A 21,662-nucleotide genomic window follows, 5' to 3' on the forward strand; every position below is an offset into this window, starting at 1 on the left:
AACCAAGGAACCAATCCAAAACGTCAAAATTTAAAGCGATCAACGGCAAAATGAATGGTTGTAGAGTTTTACAATGGACGCACATGCACCGGATTATAACAAAACTCACTTCCTTTTTTTCGTTTAAAATTTTTTTTAGGGCACGTTTTTTATCGAAAAAAAACCGAATATACCGTTATTCATGATTTTTCGTTCTCTTTCCATAGAGATCCGTGATGATATATTAAAAACAAACTTTTTTTTGAACAAAACCCACTTAATTTTCTTTGTTGAAAAGTTAATGTTTATTTTTTTATAAAAAAAATTAAAAAATATATCAAAATTCATACTTTTTGGTACTTTTTAAACATAGATTCATATTCATATAAAAAAACGATATTTCAGTTTAAATTCACATTGTGAACTTTCTCAGATTCAGAGTGTGCATAATAGTAAGCCATATTTACAATGTAAATCTGAACTGATCGAGCTTTTTCACATTGTGAATGTTAAATATAATATTTACATATTAGATTCACAGTATGAATCTACACTGATCGAGTTTTTTTTTTAGTAGGTCTTGATGTTTTTTAATAGAGTACAAAAACTTATTTTTTTTTTTGCTATAACTAGTTTTTTTTATAAAAATAAACTTAAATATTGAAAAAACTAACAAATGAAGTGAGTTTTTTTCGAAAAAAAAATCATTTTTTATATATCAACATGGATCTCTATGGAAAGAGGACGAAAAATCGAGAACAACAATACATTCAGGTTTTTTTTTTTTTCGATAAAAAATGTGGCCTAAAAAAATTTTAAACGAAAAAAAGAGGTGAGTTTTTAATAAAGAGATGAATTTTTTGGTATAATCTGGTGTGTGTGCGTCCAATGTACAAGTGTACATCTGTTTCCTTAGTCGTCGATCATTATTATTTCCGTTATTCACGATTGGTTCCTTGGTTCCTTGTTAATTATGGTACTCTATTAAACATCACCCTTTATATATATATATATATATATATATATATATATATATATATATATATATATATATATATATATAGGGTGAGGTTCAATAGAGAACCATAATTAACAAGGAACCAATGAACCAATCATGGGCGTCGGAAATCATAATGATCAACGGCCAAAGAAATGGATGTACACTTTTATATTGGACGCACACACCGGATTATACCTAAAAATTCACCTCTTTATCAAAAAACTCACCTCTTTTTTTATTTAAAAAAATTTTTAGGCCACATTTTCTATCAAAAAAAAAAAAAAAAAAACCCGAATATACCGTTGTTCTCGTTTTTTCGTCCTCTTACCATAGAGTTCCATATTGATATATAAAAAACCAAACTTTTTTTTTCGAAAAAAAACTCACTTCATTTTGTTAGTTTTTTCAATATTTAAGTTTATTTTTATATATAACAAAAACTAATTATACCAAAAATATTTATTTTTTGTACTCTATTAATAAACATCAACACCGACAAAAAAAAAAAAAAACCTTGAACAGTGTAGATTCACACTGTGAATCTAAACTGTAAATATTTCAATTTTCAACTTTCACAATGTGAAAAAGCTCGATCAGTTCAGATTCACATTGTGAATCTGACTTACTATTATACACACTGTGAATCTGAGAAAGTTCAAAAAAAAAAAAAAAAACCGATCAGTGTAGATTCACACTGTGAATCTAAACTGTAAATATTTCAAATTTTAACATTCACAATGTGAAAAAGCTCGATCAGTTCAGATTTACACTGTGAATCTGACTTACTATTATGCACACTATGAATCTGAGAAGGTTCACAATGTGAATCTGAACAGGTTCACAATATGAATCTGAACAGGTTCACAATGTGAATCTGAACTGAAACATAGTTTTTTTTTACCCGAATATGAATCTATTTTAAAAAGTATAAAAAAACATGAATCTTGATATATTTATTATTTTTTTTCAATAAAAAAATAGACCTTAACTTTTCAACAAAAAAAATGAAGTGAGTTTTTTTCGAAAAAAAATGTTCGTTTTTTATATATCATCATGCATCTCTTTGGAAAGAGGACGAAAAATCGTGAACAACGGTATACTCGGTTTTTTTTTGATAAAAAACATGGCCTAAAAAAATTTTAAACGAAAAAGAAGGAAGTGAGTTTTGTTATAATCCAGTGCATGTGCGTCCATTGTAAAAGTCTGCAACCCTTCCTTTTGCCGTTGAACGCTTTAAATTTCGACGCTTTGGATTGGTTCCTTGATTAATAATGGTTCTTTATTGAACTTTTCCTTATATATGAGGATTCAATTGAAAAAAAATAAAGGTTGAGAACGAGAGAATGAATATGGGCCACTTATTTTGAATCTGCTGTTTAAGCGCTTCAGTGTACTGGGTCGACGAAACAGATCATATTCATTTATGAATACGTATAAATATGTGTATTCATATATGAATAAGTATAGCAGAAGTGATTATTTATATATGAATATGGGGGCGGTGGGTGGTGGCGGTTGTTGGCGGTGGTTGGTTGTGGAGGTGGTGGTGGTGGTGGAGGTGGCGGTGGTGGTGTTTGGTGGTGGAGGGAAGATGGTGTATTCATATATGAATACATTTATATTTATATTCATATATGAATATTACTCATTCAACGTCGGTCCAGTACGCCGGAACGTTTTGCGGTAAAAATAAATAAATGACTGAGAACAATTCCTCCATTCTCAACATTTTTTATTTCTTAATTATATATATATATATATATATATATATATATATATATATATATATATATATATATATATATATATATATATATATATATATATATATATATATAATCTGTTGATTTTAACTTTTAATTTTTATCTTAAATCGTCTTATAATTCTATTAGAAACGTAAAAATAAAATGTAAACAGAATCAGAGAAGAAATGAAAGAAAATACCATGAAATCATTACGAAAGGGAATATGGGCAAGAAACGACAGCTCCCTTCCCTTTGATAAAATTTTAAAATACTGTTAATATTATAAATATAAAAAAAAAAAAGGGATATTTATATGTGAATTGAAAAAGGAATCAAAAGAGGAAGATGGTCGGTTGATGGGTGCACCCCACTACCGGAAGTTTGTGCACTCCGGTCTCCGGGGAGAATATCAATTCCTGTAAAAAGTAATTGCTTTTAATTTTGTTTCAAATTCAATTAATTAATCCTATTTTATAACCCGATTTCGAGAAATCCTAAAACAAGAAAAAATAAATTTATACTTTATAATTTCGGTTTGTATAATTTTACAAAATGATTTATGTTTTCAAAACATTAAACATTCATCAAATATCGTTTTCCATCAAATTTGTAAAATCCCTCTTTTTTTATTTTACAGAATAAAATATGTACATATGCCAATAACTTTCAATTATAGTTTTATTCTGTTGGAATGCCTATGTAATAGATTTGGACCACATGGGTTTTTTGTCAATACCATAACTTAAAAAACGGCTTACTTGTTTGTTATTTAATACGATTTAATATTGAGACCTCGTATAAAGTTTTAAATACTCACGTATTTGTCAGACTATGATTGCTTAACATATGTTCTCGTGAGTGTTTTTTAAGGAGGGAAACGAAGGGAAGAAGAAAATTGTGTTCTTGAGTGTTTTTTATTTTATTTTATTTTTTTATTTTTATTTTTAAGGAGTGAAAGAAAAGGAAAAACAATGTATATTGTTTTGGAGTTTCATTTAAGGAGGAAAATGAAAAAAAAAAAAATTGAAGCTTTTTCCTTTAAAATCTGTCACCAAAAAATAAAAATGATTGGGAAGGAAAAAGGAAAAAAATTGCCGGGATTTCTTTCCCTTTCCCTTCCTTTTTTTTTATTCTCCTCAATTTTAAATTTGATGGTATTGTTGTAAAGTACATTATATATATTATGAATCCGAATCACAATGTGGATATGTCTAATGAATTATTATGATTGCATCAATAACAAATATGCAATATGATGCAGGGTGTAGATGAGGTAATTTTATAATTACATATCTGGTCACAATTCGCATGGTTTGTGGGAAACAAATCAATTTGTAAAACTTATAGTTTTGCTATGATGCAGAGTGTTTTCCGGTAATTTGAGATTTTTTATGGACTTACAATATTTTCTTTTCTATTTCTACAATCTTTTGAATCTTTAATTATTTATGTTGGATTTAAATAATTGATTAGAGATCTCATCTAATCACAATCATTTCATATGATAGGATTAACGAAAGAGGTTTACGGTCTACTATAAATATTAGGGTTTTATAGGTTATCATGGTAACAAAATTTTATTATCAAATACTCGTTATAATTTTCGTTTTGGTTGTGATATTCAATTAGATTATTTGGGTATTTGAATAAAATTTTGGAAAGTAATTTGATACAACCATACATAATTTTTCTCTCATGGTGCTTTTAGACCCTCTTCGAACGCTGAAAGTTGGAGGTTCGCGCCTTTCTCTGACGGTAGATTTCTATGTGTACGTTCTTTGAAAGCTTATCGATTCTAAGCTAACTACCTCTTCACGTTGTGCAATTATATGGCTTAGTGAAGGTTTGTTGCTTCATATTAAGAGCTTGTACCGATCTGGCCCTATACCAAATGTATCTCGACTCTTTCCTATATATGTCCTATGTGTGGTGTGGTTCCCTAAGTTTGTGGATCGCATATCGGTGGATTGTCCGTTTGTTAAAGAAGTGATGAATTGGATGCTTAAGTGGTGCGTGGAGTATTCCTCCTACTCCGTTGTTTAATGTTGGTGACGTGTTAGACTTCGCAGCTGCTTGGAGTAATTGTCTGAAAGGAAAAAATATTTTGCTTGCTTTTGCATACGGTTCCTTTTGGTGCATTAGGAAGGCGATAAATGATAAGGTGTTCAACAAACAAGGTGTCTCTCCTAACAAAACGACGGATATTGTTATTGGGCTTATCGGCATTGTTCATCTTTTTTTGTGTTTATAGTATTTTCCCATGCCTTGCTTCTTGCTATCCAGGCTTGCTTAAATTTCGATAAAAATTAGAGTAAATGTTCAATCATATATATATATATATATATATATATATATATATATATATATATATATATATATATATATATATATATATATATATATATATATATATAATTAATTAATTAAAAGCACGAGCCCCATTCCCTAACGGTCGATTATATTACCGTTTGTGGGGGCATAACATATACTATAATAATAATGTAACTTACTCATTAATCCATCTTTTGTTGAGCAACAGCGCAAGGAATCTAAAAGAAAGTTCCATTAATTTGTATATAACTCAAATAAGAGGTGTAATATAATATTTAAAGTAAATGTTTATCCATCTACATTTTTATTTCACTCAAATAAAAGGATATTTAATTTTTCTATTTGAAATTAGTCATAAAGCTTTTCTTTATCCATGCTATGTCTGTAAACAACTATTTTTTTATGACAAGGTCTTTACGAGTCGTAATAATAGATTTATGGATTAAATAAACTTTTTATGTTTTATTGTAGTCGTCGTCTTCATCGTTGGGTTCCTGAATATTGTACATATATTCCATTAAATCATTGTGAATGTTGTTATACATACATCGACTTTTGAATCTCTATTACTCTGATAATTTGATAAATATTGTTGACAAATCATGTGGTACTTCAAAGTTCAAACTGTGGATACCGTTCTTCTACATTATATATACATATTACGAGATATTTGTTTTCTAGCGTACCATCATGTAATATGATATAGATGTATATTATGTCCTTTATTTTTTCTGGATCCCATGATCATGATGGATGTTGAATTATGTGTCAACGTCACCAAAGTACTCCAAATGCCCGTTTCATATTTTTTTTTTCTTGCTGCTTCTTGCAAGATCTTGAACACTTTTCGTTTTTCATCTTCTCAAAATGTAAAAGATTTGACTATTGTCCACATTCAGGATATAACTCATCATCAAGGTAATATTCATGTTTGTATTGTGGTCCATTTACTTCAAACGGAAATTCAAGTGCTTTTTTCATTGTATATGACGCTAAATATCAACTATCCACGAAGATTGTTGATGTTGTTATTGGAGCTGACAAAAAAATGCATACAAAAACACAAATTGATAGATTCCACTCCTTTTAGAATTATTGTCATGACTCTATGATCACCATGCGTTCATGTGCAACTTCTTAGCCCCTAATTAAAGCACGTGCTTTTTTTCCATGGATGCGAACTTTCTGCTTCATTTTCCAAATGCACTGTTGCTTCTTACATGACTGTTGTGAAAAGAACATCGTCAGCTGAGGATGACGAGGATGATGATAATGATGAAAATAAATCCATTTTTAATGGTTTTCTACTTTTATATGAAATTCGAGAGTGAAATGGTTGTATCAAATGACTGTGTGCAATGAGTCTGATATGAATAAATCTAAAATTAGAAGAAAAAAAACAAAAAAAATGAATTTTCAGTGTTATATCAGCATGGACGGATTCATGGGGCACCACGCCACCTCAACATCACGTGTAAGGGGTGGTGTTCACGTTTTGACTAACTTCCACATCAACATCACACCTCGCGCATGATGCTCATTGTAACATCCGTCACTTGAGGTAATAATAATTATTTAAAATCTTGTAATTTATTTGTTGGCCATGAGATAGATAGTGGATTAATGAGTTGGGCCTTAGCGAGTGGGTTGTTGTGGTTGGGCTTCCCGAAGACGTACGTTGGGCGTAAGCTTGGCGTACGCGGGGCGTAGTGCAGCATTGGATTCGGGGGCCCAAGTAGTACGCTCAGCGTACGCGAGCAGACTCAAAACCCTAATTTTTAGGGTTTAAGCCATATAAAAGCAACATTATGTTCCAAACCCTAGCCTCCTTACCAGCCACCTCGATTCAAAAACCCTAGAAACCCTTTCATACTTCATCTTTGTGTGTTTTTGGCATTGTGAAGCTTACTTTGGTGATTTGAAGCTTGGGAGAAGAAAGGAGAAGTTAGAGAAGAAGAACTTGAGTATCTTGAGCTCAAGGATCCGAGATTACACCACCATTTGGCACTCATTGGAGGTATAAAGCTTTCAACTTGCCTCATGAATGCTTAGATCTTTGTTAATGGAGTTTTGGACCTCATTAGGTCCCAAGAATGAGTTTTCATGATTCCACTTCGTTTCTAGACTTAGGGTTGCCACCCTTAGTGCTAAAGGTGTCCCTATGTCAGTAAAGTTTCGATCTTTAAGGCTCTTTTGTGACCATGCATGAGTTCTAGTCATTCCCGTGGAAGTTAGTTGTTATATTCCAAGTTTGGGTTCATTTGGTGGGTTGCAAGCCACCAAGTAATCGACTTTATGAGTTAAGACATGTTAATGGACTCAGATCTGTAATTTCGACTAAAGGTCTTAAGGGATTAAGCAGTTTTGAAGAATATGGCTTAACAGGGTAGTACGCTGGGCGTACAAGCTAGTACGTGCAGCGTACAAGCCATGCAAGTTGTACGCTTAACGTACAAAGGAGTACGCTCAGCGTACTCTCAGGTTTTGGGCTTCACGTCTTTTGGGCCTCGGATTGGGACAATCTTCGGACTTGTCAGCTATTGGGCCTTAATGGGCCATTAGAAGTCAGTTAATGGGCCAAGTACATGTTTGGGCTTAAGGGAAGGCCCATTTGAGGAGTTGGGCCCAATTTAGAAAATTGGCCCATTAGTGGGCCTTTAGTGGGCCATCAATGGGCTTGAAAAGATTAGATAGAATTGGGCCTAGGTTATTGTCCAAATTAGACCATGGGGGTAAAATGGTCATTTTACCCTAAGAAGGATTATGGATTTTGACTAAGGGTTGTTGTGATAATGATAGCCGGGGAGTCGTTGGAGCAGCCACTAGAGATTCCTTACCGTGAGATTCAACACTCAGCTTTGCGAGGTGAGTTTCCTCTTGTATGAACGGGTCGAAGGCACCAATATCGGCCTGTATATGTATGCCAGTATGTTCCGGGCTTAGGTCCGGTGCTGGGGATAGCCCGATGTAGGTTTATATGTTTCCGGACTTCGGTCCGATGTCGGGGAAAGCCCAAGGAATGTTTATATGCTTGATGTCTTCGTGATTCTTGCATAGGCTTGTTTATATGTTTCGGGCTTCGGTCTGATACCGGGGTAAGCCCGAGGAATGCTTATATGTAATGTTATATGTTTCCGGATTTCGGTCCGATGCCAGACGGGGCCCGAGGAATGTTTACATGTTTATGTTATGTGTTTATGTTATATGCATTGTTGATATGTTTGTATTTATAGCAGATTTCGGTTCGATGCCGGGCGGGGCCCAATGCCGAACTTCGGTCCGATGTCGGGCGGGGCCCGATGCCGGACTTGTCCGATGCCGGGCGGGGACCGATGTAGCGGGCAAGGCCCATGTTATGTTATTATGTGATTATGTGATTATGTGTATGGTATATGGTAGTTTGGGGGAGACTCACTAAGCTTCGTGCTTACAGTTTTTAGTTTTGGTTTCAGGTACTTCCGGTAGCAGGGGTAAGAGCTCGGGATGATTGCAGTGCACACACCATTTGTTTAGCCTGGGATGTTTATACTCTTATATATATTTGACAGATGTTATGATATTTTGAGATACACGACTTATAATTTTTATATGATTTTTGATAACTATGGTTTTCTTAGTGGTTTAAAATGAAATTTTGGGGCTGTATTTTTGGGATGTTTCACTCATACACATTAGCCTTATCTAATGACCATTATTGTCCCCTCATCCATCGTTGGCTTCCTATCCCATCGCCCATTCACTTTCCATTCATCCTTTTTTATGTAACCTCTCTGTAGCATCCGAATCTTAAGGTACATTTTATTTATTCATAGTTTGATTGTTTGGAGTTGCCACGGTGTGGTGGAGGATCACCATGACGTGGCGATGCATTTTTGGTCGCAGACTTCTTTTGACCCACCACAACGTGGCAATCTATCGATCACGGCGTGGTCGCCTCTAGTGACTTAAACCTTAATTTTCCATATTTGCATCCTATTTAAGGGATTAGGAGGCTAGGGTTTTCTCATAATCAGCCTATATCACTCTCTTAAGCCCTAAAGAAGCCCAAATCCCTTTCCTCCTTTGTTGAAGTTCATTTTCGTGCTTTTGGAAGATTTTAAAGGAAGAAGAAAGAAGAAGTGGGCCAAGATCCAGAGAGCAAGTTTCCATTTCTCATTCTAGCACACTTTTGGACCTCTATAAGTGTCCAAGACTCAACCATTTTCTTGTTAGGTTGTTATATCTTTATTTTTGTCCCATATTCTTCGTATTCTTGTTAGTTAGTGTAACACCCGCAGATTTGGGCTAGTCAATGTAGAGACGATAAGCGGCAAAAATGAATTTTTGATAGAAGATAGTTTAGAATAAATAATCTTAACTGAGTTATAGTATATGTCACAAGGGTTCTGTACATATAAAGAACGCTGAAATCCGAGTTATAACGAATAAGTTATGACCCGTCGAAGTTTTGCGACAAAACCGGCACGACGCTGTGTATCGTAAAAAGTAAGTTTGCGATTAAATACTTTTTAGCCTTATAAATCTAATCGAAAGTCATAGTATATGTTAAATCAAGAACGTACATAAAAAGAACGTCCAAATCTGACTTCGTTTGAGGAAGTTACGATTTTCTAAGATTTAGCATAGCAGTGCACAGCCCGAAAATCGAATTTTAGATCGATCGATTTTTAGACAAAATGATCTAAATGAGAATTGAAGATCTCATTAATCGGAGTTAAACGATAAAAAGATAGTCAAAAACGGAGTCCGTATGTAGAAGTTATGAATTTTACACGGTCGTGAATAGTGTAATCTTCTCAGACTGTTAAATTTAAAATCGGTCAAAAGAAAGTTGTAGATCTTGTCAATACCTACACGTGGATATAAAGAACATCAAAAACGGAGCTCGTATGCGAAAGTTATGAATTTTTTAAAATTGGTTGTTTTACATGCGTCCGGTGCCACGTGTTAGCATCAGGCTTCGCCTTGGTGCCTACGCAAGGCTCACGACGTGAGAGGCCCCCAGAAAGCCTATAAATAGAGGTGCAAATCTCTCATTTTTTCACACCAAACCCATTCTTTCTCTCCCAATACCCCCAAACCCTCTCTTCCATTCCCTAGCAATTCCCAAGTGTTAGAGGCGATTCCCGGAGCGCCAGAAAGCTACAAGAAGAAGAGCTTTTGGCTCAGATGTTCTGCCCCTAGAGATCCCAACTCCTAGCTAAACCCCCTTGTAAGTGAGTTATGCTTACCCTTCTTTAAGTATAACTTATGTTTAAGTTCATTATCGTTATTATGAACCTATAAACAATATGTGTGCTAAGTATTATAAATTATACAAAGTGTTATTATAATACCTTTTAACTGCTCACGGTACGGGGAATCTGCTTTGAAGGGCCGCATAGGGTTGTTCGATTTCAGAATAGCTTTAATCTCTGGCCCCTGTCTGTACATAATAGTTGAAAAGTATTGTTTAACACTTATATAATACAAGAAAAATCATACTGCTCTTAGACCTTGAGTTAATGATAAATCTAGACTAATAATTAGTCGCAATAAATATTAGACTAAAATCTAGTAATGATAATACTAGGTTTCGTCGAATGAAAAGAAAATTGTTAGAAGTGAAGCGCTGCCTGAATTTCGACTCGTCACTTTAACAAGTGAGTGCATAGTTACTTTCATCTTACACATAGATATGAAGTATTTAATATTAATACATGCTATATGTGCTTATTATCTGTGTTCCTGATATCTATGCTAGATGAACGATTTATACACGTTTTGCGTGATTTAAACTGTATATGTATACCTATAAATATATTGGGTAAAGGTGGGTAGATGAGTGATGAGAGATAGGTGATGATAGAAAGGTGATAATAACTAGGTGATGATAGATATGCAATGATGAATAGGTGATGCGAGATAAGAAATGATTATGAGATGCCATAACCTTGACCTACGATGTTGCGATGTAGTCATCTACCAGAGTATAGATGGCGACCACTGACTAATCTAAACAAGTCATGTGGAAACACCGGCAGGCTCATAACCTGTAGGTGATGAATTACGAGTTCAGGCGATGTTGTAACTACGTATTCATGTGATGATACTCTAACCCTTATTAGACACATATTGGGGGAGTAATCCCCGAATCAGTACTGTCTATGCGATGTAGGCGATGATCCTTAGGAAAAGTCCTTAGGAACAAGCATATAAGGAAATGCGATGTAAGGAGATGAGAGGTAAATACGATGTAGGAGATGACCTTTAGGATAAATCTTTAGGGAAGATTAAATGAAAAAAATGGGGATGAGTAATCGGGTTAATTGTTTGACATGAAATATGTGAAGAAACAAATTAACTATATTATTGTGGGTTGAAAACCCTATGTACTCACCGGGTTTCCCAACCTGACCCACTCAGTTTATTTGTATCACAGGTGTCGATACAAAGCTAAATTACACTGAGAAATTAACGGAGATGTACATCATTAATATAAAGGAATGTAAGGTCTGTTTATGCTTATGTTTATGTATTGACGATGATATCCCAAAGTTTTAATATAAACAAAATACATTTATTCGGAAATGCTTTGATAATATATTTATCATGTTTTCTGGGAACAAATTACGCAATATTATTCTTCAAAAAGGATACTCTGATTTTAAAATAAGCATAAATAAAATATTTAAAATGACCGTGAATTTGGGGATGTCACAGTTAGGATGGTGAGATCCCATAAAGGTTGCAACTTTATAAATCTCTGAGATATTTGGAGTAGTTAATGGTTTGGATCTGAAGTATGGTTGGATTTTGAACCATGCATGGGATTTTGGTCATAATCCTCATTTTTGACCTTATATGAGCTCAAGACATGCATTGGAAATGCATGTCTATAAAGCACCAACTTTTATGTTAGTTTTAGTGATTAGAGACTCTCTTGGAATTGACGGGCTAAGAACTTTAGAGATTAAGTGCTTATTGGTTAACTCCATGTCATGTTTTGCGTTTTTGGACCTAGGGTTGAGATATTGATCTCTTGGAGAGTCTTAAGAGATAAAATTGGAAGTTTTATCCATCTAGACCATAGAAAGGGCTAGATATGAGCTTTGGAGCTCTTGGAATCGAAGGAAATGGCTTAACCCATTAAGTTGTTAAGAACCCAGTGCCCACGACGTGACCCTAGGTTGCCACGACATGGTGACTGGGGAATCATCATCTGTTTTGTCGTTTGTGGGCCTCGACATGGTCATGGATGGCCACGACGTGGCAGTCGACCGAAGTCAACTTTGACCGTTGACTTTTGACTTGAGTTGACTTTTGGGTCAAAATCCTAGTTTTGGAAGGTGGGTTAAGGGTTTACCTTGTGTGGTTATATATGTGGTGTATAGCATCGGTATTTTCGGCAGTGAGAGCAATAGCGATTGATTGTCGTCTGAGAGGTAAGTCTTCTCACTATACTTGCGGGTCGAAGGCACCAATGTCGGCCCACTGGATTGTGTTATGTAGGATTCTAATTGTCTTTGTGATACTTGCATGGAAGACCCCCGGGGTAGCATGTGACAACCTAGAAAAATACGTCATCAACCGTCGTTAATATTCAACGATAAAACATGGAAATGTAATAAGGACAATCTTGAACCACTCAATATAGTTCAATATATTCAAATTTTCGTCATTAATTACGTCAACCTTTAGGCTAAAAAATAAGTGCATGAAACGTCGCATCACTTTCAGAGCATATTAGCATATTTAGATTATATAAGTTACCGCGGTCCTAGAAATATAAAGTTCGCAAAAATCTGACTCAATATGCGTGAGATATGACTTTTGTAGTAAATAAATATCTATTGTACGTAAGAAATTACAACGACGAAAATTACATGGAAAATGGTTAACTTTTGGAAAAATTATACAACAAGACAATCATAGTATTACTCATGGTGGGAATTATGAGACGAAGAACGCCTAAAACAGAAACCGTATGAGAGAGTTATGATTTTTATAAATCATAACATTATAAAAACTATTCGAAAAATGAAAGTTAGAATTAGCCAGAACGACCAAAAGGAAAGTTGTAGGGAACTTCGAGACCTGCACGATTATATAAAAGTTGTTGAGAATGGAGTTCGTATACGATAGTTACATAATTTAAAATATTAATTTTTACAGTCGCGTAGTGCGCCGCGCGCAGTCTGACACATGATCCACCTGGATACGGGGTGGCGTGGCACAAGGAGATGACGACACGTGGAAGCCCCTTGTGGCTCACGGGCAAATATTTGGCGCGTCCTGCGCGACGTGCACGCCAATTTTTGCTATAAATAGCAGGCTTCGGCAGTCTCATTTCCACACCTCTCAAACACTCTCTCGAATTTATGTGCCACTGCCCCGAGCGCCTCTAGAAGTTTGGACTTTCAATTTCAACCCTGTAACAACGTTATCATAATTCACAGGCGAGTTTGCGACCCCATTTTCTAAACTTTTTTTGGGGGGGTGGGGGGGGGGGGAATACATGTTAAAATAAAAATATTACATAGTTATTACTAATTGTGTAAGATTAGTTAGATAATTATGCTCATAACTTTAGGATGATATTATGCTCGGTACATATTCTACTCAAAGTTAATATTATGCCTAGTTGTTATATTGATTCACACTGATAGAAAATATCATATCTAGTTGTTACGTTGGCCAGTTGCTAGGAAATGTCGATACTCTAGTCGTTATGATAGCCACCCTTTGGATAAGCTTAGTACCTGGTGGTTACTCTGCTCAAATACTCGACTATGCAAAACACACTAATTATATATATGTATTAGATGAATAATATATATAATAAGTATCTCGTATAAATACAAATAATAACAACACAACCGACCGGGGGAGTCTCCTACAATAAGAGTTAGAGGAGATACGATTCATCAACATGCTGAAAGACTTTCACCTTGCCCCCGGCCTATAATCGTTAAATCTTAAGTGAGCAAGAAAGATATGTATAGATCTATACGGGATTGACACTCCCGCCTGTGCTTGCTAGCTACAACCTAACGACAAGTTGAAGTCGTCATAACTTTCTAAACATATCTGCGACGTCTACTGAAGAGTCGTGTTTTTTCGGGGAACACTCAACGGTTATAGCTGGATTATAGGAACTCATCGTATCATTGTTAAACTAAAACTAACTATCTTAGACTACTACTAGGAAATAACCTAATAAAGTAGCAGTAGTACACACACACTCAAGGAAATGAGTTTAGGATAAACAAGATAACTAAAACAAACACACGGCGTTTTATAATAATAAATCCCGTGGACTCACCAACATTATGTTGGCCTTTCAAAAACCACATGTATTCTTAGGAGAATAAACCCTGATAAAGAGGGAAGTAACCCCAATGATGCACCTTGAAGTCTATGTGCTTTACTGTTGTACTTTGCATTTGTGACCTATCTGTACCTCGAACAACTTTGTAATATATTTTATTTAATGAATAAAAATTGACGTTGTTTAATATATCAGTGTATTATTCAATGTATGTTTGTGACCTGAAATCCAACATTCTAACATCCCATAGCCCGACGTTTCCGCCGCTAGCCGGGGGTGTGACATAGCCTGTGGCATTTGTTTGAAAAACCATAGGGTAGCCCATGGCACTTGTGTGTAAGACCTTAGGGTAGTCAAGACACTGCAAGGGAAGACCACGGGGGCAGCTAGACCTGGCAATGGGACGGGTTTGGAGCGAATCGACCTCGATCCAAACCCATTTAACAAACTTAAAATCCGATCCAAAACCGCTTCGTAACCCATAGGGTTTTGAATAATTAAACACATACCCGTATCCACCGAATCAAAAAATATCCAAACCCGTCCCGTAACCCGTTAATTTTTTTAATCACATTTTACTTAATTCTTAAAAAAAACATTTCTTAAATAAAAAATGTCTACTATAGCTTACTGCTTAAAAGAATATTTCTTAAATAAAACAAATGTTGATTTAGGAAATGCATTACGTACTTGAGGACTTTCGATTAGAATTAAAAATCACTATTGTAGCAACGTCCGATTGATTTTTAACTGTCAATTATAGTTATACAAAATAGCAATTGCAAACTTTCTTCCGATTGATAAATAAATTTATTGATTTATTAATGAAATTGACGATTGCTTGATAAAATATAAATGAAATGGCATCATGATTCTTGGTAGAAGACTGAAAGTCTATAAGTCAACTCCTCAATTCCTAAGTAAAAACAGTTTGGTCTTGGCTTTTGCCCCATGGACTTGTGATTGGAATTAAAATTAAACGTTAGGCAGTATAAAAGATAAACATATATATCTAAAATTTATACGGGGCGGGTTATAAACGGAGCGGATCAGTGATGACCTATACCCGACCCTTTTAATAAAAGGGTTAACGGGTACGGGTCGTTAAATGGTAAACGGATCAAAAACGATCCTCCAAACCCATATAATTCTTAAGGGTTTGGATTGGATAATGGTCAAAACTCGCTTCATTTATAGTTCTAGGGGCAGCCCATAGCAATGGTATGAAAGACCATGGGAGTAGCCCATGACACTTGTATGCAAGACCATGGGGGTAGCCCATGACAATGTTTGTACGATATGCCGATATTTAGGGAAAACTCACTAAGCTTTTTGTTTACGTTTTTGTGGTTTAACATTTTCAGGTACTTCCAGTTTGAAAGGGAAGGGTCTGACATGATCGCACAACATCCCCCTCATGATTCCACATTGATGATGTTTTAGTCTGATGATTTTGATACACTGTATTGTGATTGATTTTGAGACACTTGATGTATTGATTTGAAGATTTTAAAATGAAAAATTTTATTACTATTTTTGGGATGTTACACCCTCCCCTAAATCATTAGGATATTGAGTTCAATTATGACATTATGATAAGATGTTTCCATTTATGCCCTAATGAAACCCATTGTGGTGTAAATGAGCGAAAAATCAGTCCATAACCAAACACGCTAACCAAAATGGCAAAAGCAAAAGAAATGAATGCAACTAATCCTTAGGATTTTGTAGAATGTCAAAAGAAATAAAATCAAACCCTTATGAAATCCACTAACCATGGCCAAAGTAGAATTCTTAAACATGGAAAGGAGATAGTAGTTATAGTAGTAACATCGATAACGACTATGTCAGCAATAAATGCAAATGCGATGGCCACATCAGGAATATGAGCAACAAGAGTAGAATTATGGATACAAGCAACAACATGAGCATGATAAAGAAGATGAACAAGAGCAATAGCAATAATGGTAGCAACAATAGCAATTATAATAGAAATTTGAAAACGAATAAACAATACTTGCATCATTAAATTTTTTCGCATACCACCAAATGTTTACCATTGAAACCAGTTTCATATTAGTTTACCTATAATCAAAATTGAAAAGTTAAGTTAAAAAATATAACAAAGAAACATATCTCCAAGTACATATTTTAAATAAATATTATCTTCAAACAACACGAACCATTATAAATATAATTTATCAAAGATATACATTATATTTGAAAAAAAAATAACTAAAAATAACTAAAAAAACTAAAACCAAAGAAAAAGTTTGAAAGTGTAAATCTTTTATTTTAGAGCACAAATCTTGTAATCTAAAAACTACTTCAAGTATCTTTTGGAGATTTTTATCTTTATGTTTTATATAATTTTAGAGAAATTAAATATACTCCTACCTTTTTTTCCTAATTTTATTTCTATCTATTTAAGATTATGACAAGTGTACAAATTTAACATCCCATTTAAATTTAAATTAAATTAAATGACACTTGTCACCATCTAAAATAGGTAGGAAGATATTAGGCATAAAAGTAGGAGGATATTTAATTTCTCATAATTTTATACTTTAGACCAGAGGGAGTAGAGTGCAGTTTCAGCTGATGTGACATCTGAAATCGCAGAGAACACCCCCCTCCCCCTGTACGGTTTGGGTCCCCCCCCCCCCTATGCGGTTTGGGTGTGTGGCCAAAATTAGGAGCACTCCCTCTCTCTCTCTCTCTCTCTCTCTCTCTCTATCTATATATATATATATATATATATATATATATATATATATATCCTCTCTTCGATCTCTTTCTTCTTTCCATGGAATACCACTTCTTGGATGTGGTAGGGAAGTGTGACACTACTCCCTTCAGCCTTATAAACTCACAACATTTTTTCTTAAAAACTTAATAAAAATAAAAATAATAACTTTTAAGTTTCCAATCATCGGGTCAAACATTCACTAATACTCTTATTCATATGCACTTGAATCATACTTAAATTCCCCAATGCATGAGTTGTAATTTTATTGTTATTTGTTGTTTATGTGATTCTAAATAATATTTTTTTTAAAGAGACAAATCTAAAATATTTTTAAACTATTTGTAAATATCATCTATCTCTAACGACTCTAAATACCACTTATGTCTATAACGACTTTAAACCTTAATAGAATAGACAACAGCAGATACCGTATAAATAATAACTTTAACAACAAATTTACTAGTACGATGATTTTATATTTATTTTTAATTTAATGTCAGAGTTGGAATTAAGGCGGGGACCAGCCAAGTGGCATAATATCCGGAGGGACAACTCAGCCAACCAAGCATCCACTTTCCAATTTTCAAATTCATCTCTTTTACTCCGATCCAACCGCTCTCCTTTAATGTTTATATTCGAACCGCGTCCCCCATCCTTTACTTCTTCTAGTTAAAGTTGCACTTGCCCTACCTCATCTTTTACATTGTTCTCTGTAAACCCCCTTTCTCATTTTCAATTATTTGTTTTTGGTCTTAACTTTCTTCAGCACTTCACCTTTTTCTTTTTTTATCTTAACAACTTATCACTTTTAATTTCATCGAGATGATATTTTTCTACTTAAAATCCTTATAAAAAAAAGAAATAAAGAAAATAGTTAGTAAGAAGTACAATATATCTAAAGTTTTGATCAGCTTATTTTCTGAAATGGGTTTGTTTTATTTTGAATTTATTTTGCATATTGAATGTTAAGATTACATACAAACAAAAATAGATATCTTGAGACGTTTTTCATATGTATTTTTGAAGTTTAGTTTTACTTTTTCTCTACTATTTAATGAAACTACATGTCGTTTATCTATCTTTAATTGTGATTTTGTTTGATAAACTTATACAATACCTTATAAACCTTACCGATAGAGGTGTTCAAAGCCAGATATCTAAAATTTTGAATTTAAAATCCAATATTAAGTAAGATATCTAAAGTTTCTATATGAATTCGAAAGACCATAATTTTAATAAAAAAATCAATAATATAATATCTTTTAGGTCTTAAATTGAATTTATCTATTTTAATGTCACCTAAAATAGAAGAATATATATGCATAACTACAAAATAAAATTTACATGCAAAGAAAAAGAATTACAAAAAATAATATAAATAAAAAATACATGTATATATATTTCGGATTTTCCAATAATTAAGATATTTAAATTTTTGGAAATTCACTGTCCCAATCTCTATAAAAGATCTGAGATAATTAAATTGTGATCAGAAATTAGAATATTCAAATCGAATTCTCATATTCAGAATTTTTTAAAAACTCAGCCACGTACTATAATATGAAAGTAAATATCTTTGTTTTTTATTTTAAGATATAGTGATTGTAACTATAGAAACGATTACACTAATCACTATAGTTAGATACGTATTCGAATAGTATAATTGTTTCTATTAGTCATGATTTTATCAATCAATGTCTATGTTTAAAGTCCGATATTACTATCGAAATATTTAAAGCAAGGTCTTATGAAAATTCTTGATATATGTTTATCGGTTCATTATATCAACATCTATACCAAAAATAATAATTTCTGTTTTGAAATAAATAAAATGTTATATTAGAATCCATGAGTCTTCTAGAATGAAAAAATGGTCCTTGGAGATTTTTAGTAAACCGATCGCAAATAATCATCAACGGAAGAAACATATGTCCAGTTCTAGTTTTAATCATTTAATCTAGACTTTCAAAACTCAAAAGACTGAATACGATAGAAACAAAAACAGAAGGGACCAAAGTGTAATATTCTCCTATTTTAAAACCGTTGCACCTCATTCCTTTGCATCCTAAATCCGCTTCTCTATCTCTCTCTGTATCTCTCCTTCACTCTCACACACATACACCTAAACCACACACACTTCACACACCTCACGAAGCGAAGAAGATTTGATTCAAAGGGAAAAGAAGATAGAAGATGCCGTCGTCACCATCAACTAATTCATGGATTCTCTCTCTGAAAGTTGTATTGATCTCAGCTGGTCTTGTGTCTGTAGCTGTGATGATGAAGTTAGCGATTCCGTTGATGTTAAACTTCGCCGTGTCCGACCTCCCTGCGATTTGGTCGGTTCTTGTATCCTTGCTTAAGCCTCCGTATCTGTATGTTGTCATTAACGGAATCATCATCACCATCGCCGCCTCCACACGCTTCCAACACAACAATCACCAGGATAATGAGAATCACTCTCAGCAGCAGGTTAATCCACCGTCAGATCTGGCATCCGATTTGCCTCCGGTATCGACTATGCGGCGTTTGAATATGGCGGAGCATCCGCCGATGGCTTACGATATTGAACCTAACGTGATGGAGCCTCCGGTGGTGTATGAGAGTGCGCCTGCGGTTGTTGACGTGAAGAATATGGTAGCGCTGAGTGGGCCAGATGTAGTTGGAGGAGATGAAGATGAGTTTGTTATATCGAGGACCACGTGGAATCCTCCTCAAAGTAAAATTAAGGGGGAGTCTCCACCTCCGAAGAAGGTGCAACCGGAGTTCGATTTTCCGGTGAGAGAAAGACAGCTTTTATCTTCCAGATTCGCTCAACATCGGAAACCGACACTGGAAGGTATGATATTAGAGTCAATTATTTGCATAAAATATGATCATCCGAAACACATTTTGCATTTTTTATTCAAAATTGGCTGTATCTAAGAGCTAGATATTATTTTGATTGTCTCCGCCATAGGTGCGAGAGTACTGAGGGTGCTGAAACCGAAGAAGCACGAGACGATGGAAACCACATGGAAGATGATAACAGAAAAGCGTCACATGCCTTTGACGAGGCACCTCCGGAAGTCGGACACGTTCGTGAACCACCACAACGATGTTCAGTCCGACGAGTCCGAAGAGGTAGCGACGACGACTAAGGTGGTGAAGAAATCTGAGACATTCAAGGACCGGACGAGCTACGAAAACCAAAACGATTATCCGAAAACAGCGTCGTCGGCGGCGGTGGCAGGAGGGAAGTTGAAGAAAGAGCCGTCACTGAGTAACGACGAGTTGAACCGGCGAGTTGAAGCGTTCATTAAGAAGTTTAATGATGACATGAGATTGCAGCGACAAGAGTCCCTGAATCAATACATGGAGATGGTGAACCAGGGGGATGGGGCCCATTAACGAAAGAGGTTTTTTGTTTTTTAAAAATAGCTTGGATATTTGATATATCGAAAAAAGAAAAAGGAAAAGGTATTTTTCGCCCATTATATATGCTGGGTTCTTAGGGGGTATAGTTATGAAAATGATTGATAGTACAAAGTGGGATTATTTTATTTTATTTATTTTTCTTTCTATTTTCAGTATAGGTTTCTTTTTATTTTTATTTTGGGTTCTCAAATGGATGGGTTGTACTTATATAAGTTATACAGGTCATAAAGACATGAAACTGTTATTATTATTATTATGATATAAAATGGTTCTTTTAGTGTGTTTGTTAGCTGTTTCTAATGTTTATTTTTTAAAACAATTTGTTATTGTGCAACAACAGGATGCAATTTATCTTCCCTTCCCCACCCACCACACAAACACACCATGCTTTGTTGCATAAGGGCATTCATAATCAGTGTTTAGTGAGAAAGTTAAATGATATGTGAAACCTACTTGAAACTCTACCATTATGTCACGTTAGAAAGGATATTGAAATCAAACATTACAATTAACATCAATTTTGAAAAATCGGTTTTTTAACCATGAAAACGAATTTAAAACTTTATAAAAACTAGTTTTATGGTTTACGATTAACCGACCATATGGAATCATCTACCAAGATAGCCATTCGGCAATAGAACCCGACAAAGGGAAAACGACACCACACCACCTAGCCACAAGCCACCAAACATCCCACACCACATCACATAAGAAGAATCTATATTAGGTAGTCTCGACCCCTCTATTGCAAGTCGTGCACACCAAGGACTCTAAAACAACACATTTACGAGTTAAATCTAGTAGGGATCATGTCTGATTCAACTGCCAAATAAAATTTTTTACTTTTTTTGACACTAACTTGCACCACCTGGTGCTACATTCTCCATTGACAAGAGAGACATTCGTCAATATTGATTCCTTTTCAAATTAATTGTAAAACTACCAAGTGGATCTAACGCCTACGAGTAAGAGTCGGGTACATAGGAAATCTCAACACCTTGAAGAACCGCCATCAATCCCTGAAGTTGTGCCTCTTCACACCCGCCTCTAATCTACCTTCTCCAATCCGACTTCCACGAACCCTTTTGGAACCAATCTAAAACCAAGCAATCAAGTCGATATAGTTGATA

The 21,662-nt window shown here is 34.6% G+C and overlaps 1 protein-coding gene across 1 annotated transcript; it reads left to right on the plus strand.

The window, feature by feature from the left end:
* The first annotated feature begins 19,182 nt into the window (after positions 1-19,182).
* LOC145107214 (uncharacterized) lies at positions 19,183-20,816 on the plus strand. The gene is made up of 2 exons (XM_079044053.1): positions 19,183-19,954; positions 20,075-20,816. Exons 1-2 carry the CDS (start codon positions 19,309-19,311, stop codon positions 20,503-20,505), a joined length of 1,077 nt encoding a protein of 358 aa, XP_078900179.1. The 5' UTR covers positions 19,183-19,308; the 3' UTR covers positions 20,506-20,816.
* The last annotated feature ends 846 nt before the right edge of the window (positions 20,817-21,662 follow it).

Source organism: Lactuca virosa, chromosome 4 (genome assembly GCF_052849685.1).
Source record: "Lactuca virosa cultivar CGN04683 chromosome 4, Lactuca_virosa_CGN04683_v6, whole genome shotgun sequence".
Taxonomy (NCBI): Eukaryota; Viridiplantae; Streptophyta; class Magnoliopsida; order Asterales; family Asteraceae; genus Lactuca; species Lactuca virosa.